This window comes from Orycteropus afer, unplaced genomic scaffold (assembly GCF_000298275.1).
Source record: "Orycteropus afer afer isolate SDZICR_OR568_19922 unplaced genomic scaffold, OryAfe1.0 scaffold00038, whole genome shotgun sequence".
Lineage (NCBI taxonomy): Eukaryota > Metazoa > Chordata > Mammalia > Tubulidentata > Orycteropodidae > Orycteropus > Orycteropus afer.
In genome coordinates this window covers 13,377,040-13,393,899 of record NW_006921625.1, presented here as the reverse complement: position 1 = coordinate 13,393,899, position 16,860 = coordinate 13,377,040, and the positions used below count along the sequence as shown (strand labels likewise).

General features: G+C 50.4%; 1 protein-coding gene across 1 annotated transcript in view; it reads right to left on the bottom strand.

The window, feature by feature from the left end:
• RGS10 (regulator of G protein signaling 10) overlaps positions 1 to 9,734 on the bottom strand; it is a 43,231-nt gene extending 33,497 nt beyond the window's left edge. Inside the window, exons 1-2 of the mRNA XM_007936841.1 lie at positions 9,728 to 9,734; positions 1,055 to 1,173 (exon numbers count right to left, since the gene is read on the bottom strand). Coding sequence (XP_007935032.1) covers positions 1,055 to 1,173; positions 9,728 to 9,734 — 126 coding nt within the window. The remainder of the gene's footprint in view (positions 1 to 1,054; positions 1,174 to 9,727) is intronic.
• Positions 9,735 to 16,860: the final 7,126 nt, after the last annotated feature.

Here is a 16,860-nt window from a genome sequence, read left to right as displayed (position 1 = left end):
TGGGTGAGAGATGGCAGATGGGAGCAGATGTTGGGGGGCCGGCGGCACTGCAGACACCCTTTTGTCCCTGAGATGCACAAGGCAGCTGCAGCAGCCTGGCATCCAGGAACACTGGACCCCTGGTACTGCCCACCTCCTCCTCGGGGGCTGAGACAGGGACCAACAGCAGGAGTGCTTATCCTGGCCTGACTCAAGTTCAAAGACAGAAGTTGGGGCTCAAAGAGATTCAAGGTGTTCTTCAAATCCACATGAGGTCCTCCTAGAGGGCACCTGGGGTTTTTGCCGAGCAAATGCTTGTTTCCAGGTAGCATTGACCCTTCCTCATCCCTCGGCCTGCTCTCTTGACGTTCCCCTTCACCACGCTCCAGTTGCTGGCTGTTTATCCAGCCTCTTTACTCTGCAGCTAATGGCATCCTCAGAATTCCCAAGGCACAAGAAAGCAAGCCTTCAAATCAAAGAGAATGCCCCTTTCCAGGCATCACAGAGCTGGAATTCCTTGTACAAACAGACCTCCAATGAACCCAGTGCCTTTCTCCATCAACCTCCCCCGTCCCCCACTGTACATATACCAGAAACAAGACTGCATGCCCCTTGGGGTTGGTCCACCTTGGTAATGACAGATAGGAAGTCCCTGCTCTCAAAGTGGGACCAAACCAAAAACCAAACTCATTGTCATCGACTCAATTCTGACTCATGGCAACCACGTGGAACTGCTCCACAGGGTTTCTTGGCTGCAATCTTTATGGAAGCAGGGTGCCAGGCCTTTCTTCTGTAGCGCTTCTGGGTGCGTTCAAACCAAGGTTTAGGTTAGCAGTTGAGTGCAAACCATGTGTGCCACTCAAGGCTATCAATCTTTACAGAAGCAGACTGCCTCATCTTTCTCCTGCAGAGCAGCTGTTAAGTTTGAATGCTTTAATCACTGCGCCACCAGAGCTCCTCGTGTGTCACCCAGGCACCCTCAAAGTGGAACTGACAGTGTTAAAAACTGGCCCAGGTTCCCCTCACGCCCCTTCATGTTTTGCATCAGTCCTGATCAACAGTGAAAATGGCAAACCCTAAATCTTTTCACGCCTTCTGGGTCTTCGAGCAGATTCTCCAGGGAGGCCGCCCACTTGGTCGTGCTTTTGAGGGTCTGGTGGCTGCTGCTGGAACTCCCATCCCCGTCGTGGATGTCTGTGAAACAAAGAGCAGACACGTTACGTGGTCCAGAGGAACTGCCATGTAAGGACCTCGACAAAGAGGGGTCAGCGTCAGCCTCACCATTGTGGCAGACTCTACCTACTAGGCACTTAGTACAACTGACTCATTCTAGTCCTTACAGCCTTCAGAGGGAGGCACAACTGTGCCCTCCTCCGTACACAACAGGCGCACTGAGGCTCAGAGCAACGAGGGGGCTTGTCATTGCTCCACACTCTCCAGCCATCGTTTGGTGGAGCCCAGCCCATCCACATGCCCACAAGCCAACTCCCAGGCTGCCTCAAACCTCATTGAAGCCCTCCCAGGGAACCTTGTGTTCATGGTGACACTTCACCAAGGTTACCATCACACACAACTCACTGCCATTGAATCAATTCTGACTCATAGCAACCCCCTTTGGGTTTCTGAGGCTGTAAATCTTTATGGAAGTAGATTGCCCCATCTTCCTTCTGCGTAGTGGCTGGTGAGTTTGAACTGCTAACCTTCTGGTCAGCAGACAAATGCCTTATCCACCAGAGTTCCTTCATCACACACATTCCAGTCTTACAATCGTCTGGCTGTGTCCCTGTGCGTGACTGACTCCCACTAGGCTGATGGCTCCTGGACATGTTCCCAATGCACCCCAGCACCTGCTGGAGCACAGATAAAAGCAGGGAGCAGGACCAGAACTAGGGCGAGGCACTCACCACAGGTGCAAAACGTAAGGGGGTTGACCAAAACTCCCAGCCATCAAGATAAACGACATTGTGCAATATTTGGAAAAAAGATCCATGATGTGATGAGGAAAACACAAGTTTTAAATAAAGATGAGATGGGCATTTCTGATTTTTCCCTTAGTCTCTGATATGGTTCTGCATCACATTGTTACTGAACTTGTCTTGATTTTAAATTCCAAAATTTCGTTCATTGTGGGTGTCTTTTGTGTGTGTGTGTGTGATTTGGGTGAAGGTTTACACAGCAAATTCACTTTCCATACAGCAGTTCACATATACTTTGTCTCATGTCATTGACCACAGTTTACCACAATGCTCCAGCTCCCCTCCCACTTCCTCCCCATAGTTACCTCTTCCCAGTGTCCATCCCTTCATGCATTCCTGCCCCCTGAGCTGTCTCCCTGTGCATAAGCTGTGGGTGTCTTTTTAAAAAAGAATATTTGATTTTGTTAAAATACTGCATTAAATATCATTTATCTTGATGACAAGGAGCCCTGGTGGCACACCATTAAGCATTCAGCTACTAAGAGATTGGAGGTTCGAACCCACCCAGTGACTCTGTGGGAGAAAGACCTGGCCATCTGCTCCCATAAGATTATAGCTTAGAAACCCCATGAGCAGTTCTGTCACATGGGGAGCCATAAGCTGCAATCAACTCGCAGGCATGCAACATCAACAACACCATCCTGTGACTGAGATTTCTGGTGCCCTAGTGTGTAAGGGGACTGAGTGATGTACTCTACTCAAGACACTTAAAAATGGACAGGACAGAGGAGAAGGGAGCCCAACCAACAGCTGGGCGACTTGCCTGAAGGGGGAAGTGACCACAGACACCGATCATTCTACACAGCTTGGTCCCTTCCGAGGGTCAGGGGAAAACCATAGATTGTCACCTCAGGTTCAAGAACCCAGTCTGAGGCAGGGGCACTGGTAGTTCAATGGGAGACCTGAGCTTTTGGGCACAGGTTCAAAACCCAGTTGGACCAATTTGAACTGTGTGACCCAGGGCAAAATTTTTTTGCTTAGATTAAAGATAGCCCTCCTAACTCTTGGAGTGTCCTAAGGATTAAAAGCAGAAGCCCTCAGGCACCTAGCCTTGGACTTGGTTTACAGCAAGCAGACTTACCCACAAATATCAGTTCCTCTCTCTCTTTCCTTAAAATAATGACCCATCAAGTGAACTATTTTTAAAGTTAACACTTTTTTCTCTGTTGACTTTCTTTTCTCCAGAGATGTGTTTCCTTGAAGAAAAGTTTGAATCCAGGAGAAAATGAACTTTTAATTAGAAATCAGCAGAAATTTATTGATTTGTGGTCAGTCAATTACTTTAAAAGGATACACGAAAGGTGGGGGGACCAGGTTTGCTGGTCCGATAGAGCCTGGTGGAACCACTGAGACTGTGGCCCCTAGCTGCCCTTCAGGTGTGGAATTGAACCCACACCCGTGGTTTCCAGCCAAACAAAAGACAGGCATATGAGTTGAACATTTACCTCAGGTAGATATACTCCTTGGAGGGAACAATCATGAGAGAAAGAAGGGCTGCTTATGCACAGGGAGACAGGTCAGGGGGCAGGAGTGCATGGAGGGATGGATACTGGGAAGAGGTAACTATCGGGAGGAAGTGGGAGGGGAGCTGTTGCATTGTGGTAAACTGTGGTCAATGACATGAGACAAAGTGTATGTGAACTGCTGTATGGAAAGTGAATTTGCTCTGTAAATCTTCACCCAAATAACAATAAATACCTGTGAAACCCAAGGAGGGGTCGCTATGAGTCGGGTCCAACTCGACGGCACATAACAACAACAACAACAAATAAAAGGATACACGAAAAGTCTTACATTAATGGCGCAAACAGCTAGAGTCGGAGACCTAAAAATTTGGGGTGAAAATTTGTATCAGAACACACTGGCCTTAGTAGTAACCCAGCTTCTCTGACAGTCTAGTGGGAGTCAACACACTTATTCTCTTACTGCTTATGAGACCCACCCCCCCACCCTCCTAGCAAGGGGGAAGCTACTTGGATCTTAGATATTCATTGGCTGGTGGGCTAAATGAAGCAGGTGCCATCACCTCAGTGGAGGCTGGGTCTTCGTATGCACGGGATTGGAACACATACAAGAATTACTTAGGACATATCCATGCTCCTAATTGAGGAGCAAACCCACTCAGGCACTTCACCAAATGGACCAACACTTCTCTAAATTGGATCTTCAGTTTCTGGGTATTAAATGAGTTCCCTGTTTCCTTTGTAAATGCTGGTTCCGCTTGCTTCTGAACAAGACAGAAATCAAATGAAAAAGCCAGGATGATTAGAAATGTCTGCCACAGAGTTTATTCCTGCGAGCATCTTGCTGCATTCTGTTCTGTTCTTTCCACAGAGCACACAGCATGACGGCTTGCTCTTTTCTACTCGCAGGTCTCCTTTTGAGTAAATAAATGTAGAGACAGGAGTTCATTGTTCCAGGAACGGTCTTAAGCAGCCACACATTTCTCTTGCCATTGCAGAGTGATGACTCTGGCCATGAGCTTGCACCCCTGGTCTGAAATCACTCCAAACTCTTGACATTTTTTTCAATAATAAACCAAACCACATTTGGGTTTTTACTGCCATACTGTGGTACAAACAAATACATCTGGTGTATCCCCATTTAGCCACTAGTATTCCAGGTAACCAGAGCTTCTCGTTAACTGAGATTTAAGATAGCTGGCTGCATCGTTAAACAATTGCTCCCTGCCCTTTATTTCATAAAGGCCTTGGGACCGTAGGCTGTTGTCCTGGCTTCCATTGGACAGGAAGTTTTACCACTCCAAAACACGTGAACCCCACTAGGCTGACCTGCTGCTGTGGTCAGCTGCTACCGAGTTGCCCCCAACTCACAGAGACCCCACGAACAAGGGGACAAAACACCGCCCTCTCCCGTACCATCTGATTCACTGGTTGCAGACGAGGTCACCGTGACCCATGGGTTTCCTTGGCTGATGTTTGGAAGTGGGTCACTGGGTCTTTTCTTCTAGTCCATCCTAGTCTGGAAGCTCTGCTGAAATCCGCTGAGGATCATAACAGCACACAGGCCTCCACTGACAGGTGAATGGTGCCCGCACGTGAGGTACACCAGCCGGGAACTGAACTTGGGTCTCCCACCGAACCACCGGTGCCCCTGCTAAGCTAATCTAGCCTCCTTCTTTTATAGACTGCAAAACAAAGATCCACAGGACACAATGTCCCGTCCAAGGAGACCCAGTTAAGGAACCACTGGGGGTGGAACCAGCATGTGGGACCCATGTGTGTGGCAACTGTGTTCAGCAGGACCACCGCACAGAACCCCAGAGCTCCTCAGAGCACAGTCAGAAAACTGGTTGGTCCTTCCATTCACTCCTCTGGGGCTACTGTCTCCCTTCCAGCACATGCAATGTAAGACCCTTCCCACTGACACCATCATAGACGAGCTCGCAATGGTCAGGGATGTCTCAGAAAGCACGCCAAGTCACAGCTACTCTCGGTAGCCATGGCTTCAAAGAAAAGTCCGGTTGACTGGCTCTGGGGCCCAGGGTAAGGAATAATTCCCCTGTTCTCTTTTTTCTGTCTTCTGTTACCTTCTGTAGGGTTCTCCTGACCACACTCCACCTGTCATGAGGCTTCCCTCCCCCCAGAAACATTGATTTGGACTTTCCCAAGACTTCCTGTCTTGCACTTTGATGAACGTTTCTGGCTGTGCTTGTCTTTTCAAGCCTTCTTGATTGCTATCCATTTAGACAGCTACATCTTCACTATGCATCGTCCGAAAGTTCCATTCACTTAACAGTGTCTCTTGTTTCAAGTCATTATCCCCGAGTGCCAATGAGCCTGGGCAGAGGTCGGCTTCATTCAGCACTGCCTGAACATGACCCTTTAAATTGAGGTGTTTCCAATACCCTGGGCCCCCCACTCAGGATACTCCCACCATTTTCTGATGCACCCAAGTATGAAAGGCTCTCTCAGCCATCTCGGTCCACTTTATTTATTTATTTTCCGCGGTGGTTGGGTGAAAGCATACAGAGCAAATTAGCTTTCCGGTCAACAATTTACAGGCATACCTTGCTTTACTGCACTTCGCTTCACTGAGCTTCGGCGATATTGCATTTTTATAAATTAAAAGCTTGTGGCAACCCTGCATCAAACAAGTCTATTGGCACTATTTCCCCAACGGCAGGTGCTCACTTCATGTCTCTGTGTCACATTTTGGTCATTCTCACATTTCAAACGTTTTCATAAGGCTCTTGCACACTTTATAGACCACAGTACAGTTTAAACATCACTTTTATATGTACTGGGAAACCAAAGGATCTGTGTGACTCGCTTCATTACAATGTTCACTTCCTTGCGGCAGTCGGGAACTGAACCGGCAATCTCTCCTGGGTCTGTGTACACATTTTGGTGGGATCCGTTGCAGTCCCCTCAGTGTAACTGCTCCCTTTCCACTTCCTTTCTGCGTCCCCCTTTCCATTCTTTCCTGCTCCTTCCTGACTTCTGAGCTTTGTTTTGGGGCAAACGCTGCCCTTCGGTCTCATGGGGTTGTTTATTCTGAGGGGTACTTTCCTCACAAGTGTCACTATTCACTTCACAGGCCTGTTGTTCGGCTGCGAGATGATCCCCAGGGCTGGGTCCAGCTCCAGGTTTGAAGGGCCACAGTCTTGAGGTGAGTCCACTTTAAATGTTACAATCACGTCAGTAACGTACCAAAAACAAAATCAAACCAAACTCTCTGCCATCCAGTCAATTCCAACTCCTAACAACCTCCACTGGGTTTCCAAGGCAGTAAATTTTTATAGAAGTAGATCTTTCTTCTGCAGAGTGGCTGGTGGGTTTGAACTGCCAGCCTTCTAGATAGCAGTCAAATGTCTAAGGCACTGAGCCACCAGTAAAGTACCAAAACAAACAAACAAAACTCACTGCTGTGGAGTCGGATCTGACTCATAGCGACCCCTCTTTGGGTTTCTGAAGCAGTATCACTATGGAAGTGGATTGCCCAGTCTTCCTTCTGAGGAGTGGCTGGTGGGTTTGAACTGCCAGCCTTCTGGTTAGCAGTCAAATGCCTTAGGTGCTACGCCACCAGAGCCCACTCAGTAATGTACAGGAAAACTAAATAACAGGTTCTCAGTAGCAAGCAGATATGCTTCTGAACTAAAGAAAGCAAAGCCTGGACCTCACCATTTCCCAATCTCACCCGACACATGGCACTTGAGGCCACATAGCACCAATCCCTCCTCCCTTTGCTCAGTGACAAAAGTTTCCATTTTAAATGGATTTCACAAGAAAGCAAGCTTGGAATGCAAAGGTGGAGAAAACATTAATAATATTTTTCTAGCAGCTTTCAGATCTCTGCAGCTTGTAATAAGTTGTTTGTGATAACATTTGTTTATTTTCATTTTGTCCTGCTCTGTTTATGTTTTGTTGTTGTTGAGTTCAACTGTAAAAAAATTTTCCCAATGAGGGAAAACAATTTTTCTTTTTTTTTTAAATCTCCTAGACCCTTTAAAAGGAACTCTGGTGGCACAGTGCCTAAGGTATTTGACTGCTAACCAGAAGGTTGGCAGTTCAAACCCATCATCCACTTCATGGAAGAAAGATGGGACAATCTACTTCTGCAAAGATTGACCACCTTGGAAACTCAATGGGGTCTCTATGAGTCAGAATCAACTTGATGGTAGTGAGTGAGTTAGACCCTTTAAAGCATTTTAGACCTTCAAATGTTTGCATGTGTGGTACTTATCTTGCAATAAGTTTATTTCAGATTCATTTGCCGAGTGCTAATAATGATCGTTAACACAAATTTACAATGTGCTGGGTACTGCTCCAGGAGCCCTGGTGGTGCAGCAGTTAAGTGCTCAGCTGCAAACCAAAAGGCTGGCAGTTCAAATCCACTGGGTGCTCTGTGGAGAAAGATGTGGCTAGTCTGCTTCCATGAAGCTAGCAGCCCTGGCAACCGCATGTTCTACTCTATCCTACAGGTTGCTGTGAGTTGCAATTGCCTTGATGTCCTGGTTGATAGGGTACCGACCATTCCTTAACATGCACTAAACCACCCAATTCCCATAAAATAGGCTTTTGGTGTGGTCAGTATCATCCCCACTTTACAGATAAGGAAACTGAGGCACAGTCTCTGCAACTAAGAAACGGGCTATCATGGTCCCAGCCCAGGCAGTCCGAGCTCCTGCTGTTAACCCAAGGCTCTACTGCCGTCTTCGTGTGCGACGTCTGCTCATCTTCACACCCACAGAAGCTGCAGTGTGACCGCCTTGAAGGGGCTGATCAAATCACACAGAGGGGAGAAGGCCGAGGAAAGAGGGTGAGAGGCCGATTCACCCAGAAACAAAAGCCACACAGACTGTGGCGGAAGCATGTAGCATAGAACCGCAACACACGTATGTTTCCTGGACCTTCCCAGGTTCCACAGGGTTTCTGGCTCCAGAGGAGCCACTGCTTCCAAGGCAGGAGCACTGTCGCGTGCAGTGGCGGAAACGGGTTCCTCGGGGCATCCTGAGGCTGCATTAGTTATAAATGGTGTGATGTCACAGCCAACCAGGACTCCTCCAGACATCCGTCCCTCAGAAATCCATCCCGAGAAGGCACCCGAGTGCTTACAGCCTCAACTCCGCTGAAAGTCTGTAGGAAGGGCTGTGCAATGATCCTACCTAGACAATTTCCCCAAGCCAGATCCGATTCTAGTGATGTGGTTAAAAGGAGCTCTGATGGCACAGTGGTTAAAGCATTTGGCCGCCAATCAAAAGGTTGGCAGTGTAAACCCACCAGCCGCTCTGTGAGAGACAGATGAGGCAGTCTGCTTCTGTAGAGATTTACAGCCTTGGAAACCCTATGGGGTAGTCCCACTCTGTCCGATAGGGTCACTATGAATCGGAATTGACTTGATAGCAGTGGTTTGGTTTTAAGGTGGTTAAAGTGCTAACTGAAAGTTCATCAGTTCGAACCCACCAGCCACTCCGCGGGAGAAAAGACCCGGTGATGTGCTCCTGAATAAGCCAGGAACTTCAATGGATCACCTCTGCTCTGTTCCACATAGTGGCTATGAACCAGAATTGACTCGGCACACAAGACCACCACCACAATGTCCATGTCCTCAAAGAGCGAACTAATGTCCTGAGAGAGTCCATCCTAAGGATCTCCAAACACACAGAAAACAAAACTAGACATTCAAGACCAGGAAAAGGCTGAAGGCTATGTTAACCTCCACTCAAAAGTGGTTTGGTGTAACACACTCACACATACACATGTGTGTGCACACACCCTATCTCCCTTTAAAATGCTATGCTTTGCAGAGACGACCCAAGGCAGGTGCACAGCCCACAAAACTTAGTGAAAACCTGGCATCATCCATACCATGCGGACTGTATCACATCTAACAAAGAAAAAGAATGTCTTCCCAACTCAGAAGCAGAGAGTCAGTTTGTAACTGGTGAGTGCGTCAAATTGGGTCATGGAAACACTCTATCTAAATAGTATTTAAGTGTTTATCTGCAGCAGGATCAGCTTCTGAGAATAACTACCCTGCAGGCATGCAATTCCTCTGGGGGGTTGATTTGGGTGAAATGCAGTTAGCAAAAGAGAATAATGAAAATTAAACTAACGAGTAACAGCAAGCAGGAAAACGCGTTAGAGAGAGTTGCTCAGCTCGGGAAGGGCACCTCAGCATCTTTTCACTGAGGTCGGGACCCTCGAAGTCCAGAGTCCACAGCACACCTCTGAAGGCCGCCCCTGCACCTCTCCCGCGTCTGCCCAGCATGCTTCACAGCCCTGCCGCGCCCTGGGTCACCCCCTTACGTTCCATGTCTGGGATCCACTTGCAAGCTCCACGCAAAGACACCACTGCCTTTTCAAAGCCGCCTGGTCCAAGGAAGGCAGGGGACATGGGGTTCCCAGGCACGCTTGGGTCCAAGGGAAAAATAAGCCTCAACATCCTCTTTTAGTGGACCCAACACCAGATGGCCACTGGTTTCCAGTTTCTACCATAGGGAAGGAAGTAAGGCAGCCGAACTGTTATTTGTGTCCTCCTCAGAACCCTGACTCTCCAGACAAAGGGAGAAAAAATGAACCCGTCCGGAAGCCTGTCGGCAGGGAAAAGCGAACTCTCCGCACTGGCTCTATGCCTCCCCAGAAGCCCCAGGTCTCCTCCGGGGCCTGACCTTCCCAAGGGAGGGCCGTCACTCTGACTGGCTTCATCCTCCCCACCCCCGCCTCAAGGCAAAATAAGGTACTTTTCCCCTCCAACATCCATAGGGCAGATGGTGCCCTCCTTGAGACCAAGGGCTGTATCTTCCTTGGGTCAGGGTATCCGGATTTCTATCGATAAGTGTTTTGTTTCATGTCAGCACTGGGTCTGACTTGGAGCCAGGGAGCAGGATGACAGCCAGTAAAAATAGCTGACACAGAGCACTGACGGCATCCCATCTAAATTTCACAACGCCCCTTGGAGGTTAGTTAGTCCCACCATCAGCCCCATTTTCCAGATGCAGAAACTAAGGCACAAGGAGGTTAAATAACTTGTCCAAAGGCACAAGCAAGGAAGTAGACGAGGTGGGACTCAACCCAAGGGAGCTGCTATTGCTGCTGCTGTTGTTGTTAGTACATAGAGTTGGGCCCCTGACTCATGGCGACCCCATGCACAATGGGATCTGAGCCTTGTGGTCCATAGGGTTTTCGATGGCTGGTTCTGGGGAGCCGACTGCCAGGCCTTTCTTCCTGGTCTGTTTTGTGTGGATGCACCACTGAGACCTGTTGAGCATCACAGCAGCACTCAAGCCTCCACTAACAGACGGGCAGTAGCTGCCCTTGAGGTGCCCTGGCCCGGAATCAAAGCCAGGACCCCTGCATGGAAGGTGGGACTTGTACCACACGGTACAAAATCCAGAGACACAAAAGGGAGCCCAGTGAAACAGGCCTGCTCACCTCTGTCGCTTGGCCACTCAGTGACCGTCCCTGGAAGTAACGGGCACCACCAGAATCTTCAGTAATGAGAGAATTCTCGATCTGCGATCCTGTCTGTCTACTATTTGGGGTGCCCATTCTCTTATGAAATGATAAAGAAAGTGGATAAGGGCTTGCTTGACTTTAACGCCCTCGATGGAGAAAGGGAGAAAGGGAGTGCAGGAGGAGGGGTGTGTGGTTGTGGCTGTTGTTACGTGGCTAGCTACCGTCAAGTCTGCCCCAGTGCACAGTGACGCCACGTCTGCCCCAGAGCGTGGTGACGCCACGTGCAAATGAACGCAACTCTGCCCACTCTGCCCGCTCCTGGGCCGTCATGCGCAGCTGTGGATCGTTGCGTTGTGATCCATACAGTTTCCACCGGCTGATCTTCAGCCACAGCCAGCCAGCCACAGACTGTGCATCGGTGCACTGGCCAGGAATAGACCTGGCTCCCCTGCATGCAAGACAAGAATTCTGCCACTGGCCTGCATGTGGCCGTCTAGATCGACAATGGGTCTCTCCTTGTCCAGACCAAAGAAGAACGAAGAAAACCAAAGACGCACGGAGACCATCAGTCCAAGAGACCAGTGGACCATGCGAACCTCAGCCTACGTGACCGCGAGATCAGAACTAGATGGTGCCTGGCTACCACTGTCAACCACTCAGAAAGGCATCAGTGCAGAAGATCATGGATAGAGTAGGAAAACAATGTGGAACAAAACTCAAAATCATTTAAAAAAAAAAAAAAAAAAACAGACCAGGTTTGCTGGTCTGATAGAGCCTGGTGAGACCCCCAAGACTATGGTGCCTAGTTGCTCTTCAGGTCTGGAACAGGCGCATGGGGTGAACATTTACATCAGGTAGATATATTCCTTAGAGAGATCAATCCTGGGAGAACAGAGGGCAGTGTTTGCACAGGGAGGTAGCTCAGAGGGCAGGAGTGCATAGGAAAGAAAGACACAGGGAAGAGGTAACTCCAGGGAGGAAGTGGGAAGAGAGGTGTTGCACTGTGGGGAATTACAGTCAATGTCATGAAACAACGTGTATATGAACTGCTGTATGGAAAATGAATTTGCTCTGTAAACTCTCATCCAAATCACAATAAAAATAAAAAAGAATTCTGCCACTGAACCACCAATATCTGACCTCTTAATTCCACATTAGTTCTCCAAAAATATTTTCACCAAATGGTCAAATGGGTGCGGTGTGAGGTCACGCACGCAGCCTTGGACTTGGGTCTGAGGTTCGAGGTTTCTGATCTGCCACTTGTGAGATGATGGCCCCAGACAAGTGCCCGCCCTCTGCAGGGCTCTGGGGAAACTCCAGTGCTGTCCGGGGCAGACAGGAGGGGGCAGGTTGGCCTGGAAGGGGAGGTTATGCTGGAGCCAATGAGACGCAGGTTTAGCAACAGGAGGGGAGGGTGTCCTTAGGAGGCAAAGGCACAGGGAGTGAGAGAAACCAGGTGAGAAGGAAGGCAGGCCAGACTGGCTCCCTAGGCATCCAGCAGGAACCCTGTGGTGCAGTGGTTAAGGGCTCAGCTCCTAACAGAAAGGCTGGCAGGTCAAACCCACCAGCTACTCGCAGGAGAAAGATGTGCCATGCCAGTCTGCTGCAAAGATTACAGCCTTGGAAACCCTATGGGGCCGTTCTACTCTGTCCTACAGGGTCACTTTGAATCAGAATCCCCCCAACAGCAGTGGGTTTGGTTTGTGCGCCCAGAAGAGGGTATAAACTTGGCAAGGCCCTCAAGAGCTAGGAACTGGCTTTCCAGGAAAATGTGCCCCCTGAAGTCTGCAGAGGATTGCCTCACACCCATAGGCACCGCCTGACAGCTCTTATCGAGGGGTTCCCCTGGCCCCACCACCACCCCTGCTGGCTAGAATCAAGAGCTATCTGGGGGAAGCAGAAGACATGGTGAGAGTAAATTTAGCACAATTGAAACAGCAAGCTCCCAGAGCCCAGCGCCGGAGGGAGCAGGCTTACTCAGTCCAGGAAGGACAGGGACTCAGGTCACCAGGAGGCCCTAGGACAGGGCCAGCCAGGCACCTGCCTAGCTCCCCAAACGTCCAACAGCGAGGGACAGAGACGCCCACTAAACACACCTCACCCCAGCACTGTCGACAAGGCGCTCTTGGCGGCTGGGAGCTGGTGCCAGGCCCGGCTGGCTGGCAGGCGACCACACCTATGTAACCCTGCCGGAGCCGGCAGGCCAAGACCACTGATGTTCCTCGGGGGCACATTCCCCAACTACCAAGGCTGCCTGCTGCTGGTTGTTAAAACAAAGACATTAAACTGCTATGTGGACTGTCATCCTGAAATACAAACTTAAACATGGCAATAAATCTGAAAATGTTCCCAAGGGTTTAATGGGATAATGTGTAACAGGCCCAGTGCAGGGGCATGGCCTGCCTGGCAGGTGTGGGGATTCCTCTGGTGAGTCACCCCTCGGTCTGGTGGTTGTGTTGCTGTTGAGTTGGTTTTGACTCATAGTGGTCTGGTTGAGGGGCGGGGGCGGGGATATCTGTGGCTTGGCCTCTCAGGTGATGGCATCCCAGTTATAAACGATGCCAGTCTTTGGGGGAGGAGGGTAGACAGAATCCTGTGAGGGGTGCTCACACATCACCTTAAGACTCGACTGGGTCACTTACTGAAGATATGGCATACCCTCCCTCCCTGTCTCTGGTCTCCAAGAACAAATCAGTGGGCCTGGGGCCAGGCCTAGGAAGCTGCATTTTATTAAGCCCTCCCCCTGCCTCTCCCACCCACCCACCCCATTCTCACATCTTGAGGAACCTTGGAAAGGAGAATCAGGGAATTCCACTTTGAACTCTGGAAGGAGAGGTCAGGAACTCCAAACCCCTGTTCCCCACCCCACTTTTAACCCCCCAGCCCCACCTAGGGACACTGTTTGATTACCCTTGCTGAAATCAGAAAGACCTAATGCAGAAGGTACTTTGGGAGGTGGGGCCGCAGCCAGCACCCAAATCAGGCACCCAGTTTTGTAGGACCTGAAGCTTATGCAATGTGGAGAGCCTTCTTTAAAATAACTCAAAATTAGAAGGAAAAAAAAGAGGGAGAAACTTCAGTGCCTGGGAAGGAGCCTGTGTAAGTGGGGGGACCCCCAGAATCACACTCAGCTGGCTCCCCACTGACTCCACCTCTAGTCCATCCCCCTTTTCTCACTGGGCCCCTCCATTCCCACTGCTTGACAGTGATGGCCGCAGAGAATCACCTGTCCTCTCCCATCTGGCAGGCAGACTTTAAACCTCAAAATCCTCAGGAATTGGGGCTCTTGGGGTCCAGCCATCCAACACCAGTCTGCAGCGTTCAGCTACCAACCTCTCTACCAACAACCCACCCACATCTCATCAGGCTTAAAATCTGTTGCCCTGAAAGAGATAGACTTCACTGAGGTCCCTGAAACTTCCCCCAGTCTTTCTGGGGTACAACCTGGCCACACGCACTAGTACCCCACAACTGTATCACCCAAGATTGTTCTCTTCACGATACTTCAACCCCAAAATTATCCAAAGCAATGAGCAACCTGTGCAAGGCCATTGGTTACAGCTCTAGTAACAGGAAAAGGGAGAAATGAGAGCGGCTGACAATTATTACCCACTTCATTCATACGTGCCGGACATCATGCTACAGGCTTCACATGCTTCAGTGTATTTATTTAATCCTCACACTACTACAAAATCCAGTTTCCAAATGGAGAAACTGATGCAGCTGATTAACAGAGTATGTGTATGGGGGGCGGGGGCACAGATTTGTAGCATCTGCTGATCTCCATGGTGTAAACATCCCTCCACTGCCAATTTCAAGCCACCTGAGGTTTAGCAAGGTCCCTGGGTGGTGTGAGAGGCTCGCACTCTACTAACCCGAAGATCGGTGGTTCGAACTCACCAGCAGCTCCTCAGACAAAAAGGCCTGGCAATCTGCTCCTAGAAAGACTACAGCCTCGGAAACCTTATGGGGCAGTTCTACTCTGCCTTAAAGGGTCGCTGTGAGTTGTAATCAATTCAATGCCACACAACAACACTAGCCCAAAGGCTGGAGGTTCGAACCTACCTAGTGGCATCGTGGGAGAAAGCCCTGGGGATGTGCTTCCATAAAAGATTCCAGCCAAGGAATGCCAAGGACCTCGCCCTACAGCCACACCCTGCATTTGGACTTGTAGCCTCCTGGACTGTGAGACAAACTCTATTCTTTAAAGCACACACACTTACACGCACACACACACAAAGATGACAGCCAAGAAAACCCTATGGGGCTGTTCTACTCTATAACACAGGGGGCTGCCTTGAGTTGCCATCAACTCAACGCCAATGAGTTTTATAGTTTAGCAACAAGCTCCCACCACCATTAAAACTGAGGCACAGAGAAGTCAAGGTTGCTGGACTGGGAAACAACAGAGTCAAGTTTAAAACCAGCAGTTTAACTAAGTCTATACTCTGACCACTGCCACATAAGCCTGTAAAGATCCAACTATAGCGAGTGGCTACCACTAACACTCAGGAAGGAATCCTTTGACTCAAACCAACACTTCATGACCAACACTTATTGAGTGCTTACCACACCGCACAGCAACAAGATAAGCACTGTAAAAGAACCCTCTGAAGTGCGTACTTTATTGGGATTGTCATAAATTACTAAACAATGATTTAGATAAGTAAGTGCTTAAAGAGAGGTAGCTAGTATTCCTCCCATTTTGCAGATCTTAAGCTACACAGAGAGGTTACACAGTGGTAGGCGTGGAATTAAGACCCAGGCTGACTCCAGTCAACACTCTTAACCACAGTGCTTGTCAAAAAAAAAATATGATGTTAAGTGAAAGAAGGAAGCATGGCGGCAAGAACAGACTCCTGGGCCTAGGCAGAAGTGGATCTGGGAAGGTGGAGTGGGGTGGGCGGTAAATCCGCTCAAGCCTCACGCAAGCCTACATCTGGGAGAGTCACTCTCCATCACCTAGTGAGTGTGATTTGGGGCAAGTCCCCCAGCAGCCCCAGCTGGTTTCCTCCTCTGTGCAGTGGCGATCGTCACACCTATCTCAAGGGGCTGTCCTAGGATGAAGAGGGAACACGAACGCGGGGGACACAGCCCCTGGCCCACACGAAGCAGTCAACGGTCTGGCTGTTGCTACGCACGGAAGGAGACCTGGAATCAAGGGCAAGATTTTTCACAAGGGGTTCTATCTAGTTGCCCAAAATTATGGCTCCGGCTGGTCCGGGCTTCCCAGCCACACCAAGTCCTCTGTATCGTGGACTCTTCCCTGGTACGAGCCACAGACGTGCCCCCTTTCCCTCCTGGGGTTCACCCACATTCACGGCCCCAGCTGGGCTCCGCGTGCAGAACCAAGTCCCCACCACTGGGGCCAGGCTGCCCGTCGGATGCCCCGGTCCAGCTCGCCTGCTCCGGGCGCTTGGGCATCCTGACCACCAACGCGGCGGCGGAGCATTGAACCCCAAAAGGGGCCCCCGCCGGCGTTCTGCTTTCGAAATCTAGGTGCTGCGCTACTTCCAAAGTCGGGGTGTTTCCGATCTCCTTTTGCTCCCAGACACTCACTAAAAAGAAAACTGCTGCGGTTCCTCTTTCAGTCCAACTTCCTCCGGGAGCGCCCCTCGGGCTCTGCGCTCTGCCCGCGCGGAACGCGGGGCCGCGGGGAGAAGGAGGCGCGGGCGGCGGGGCTCCCGTCGGAGCGCTTTGCAGAGCCGCGCCCGAGCCGGGGCTGCAAGGCAGGGTGCCCGGGCCGGCAGCGCAGCCCCTCCGGGCGCCCGACCCACGCCGAGGACCTCGGGGCCGCTTACCTGACGGCGGCCTCTTTCTGCTCAGCCGGCTCACCGCGCGGTTGAACATCGCCGCGGGCGGCCCGGGGAAGGAGAGCAGCCCTTGGAGCCCAAAGACGGCGAAAAGAAGCAGGAGGGTGAGGAGGAGGAGGAGGAGGAGGAGGAGGAGGGCGAGGGGAGGAGCCGCGCGCAGCACCGCCCCGC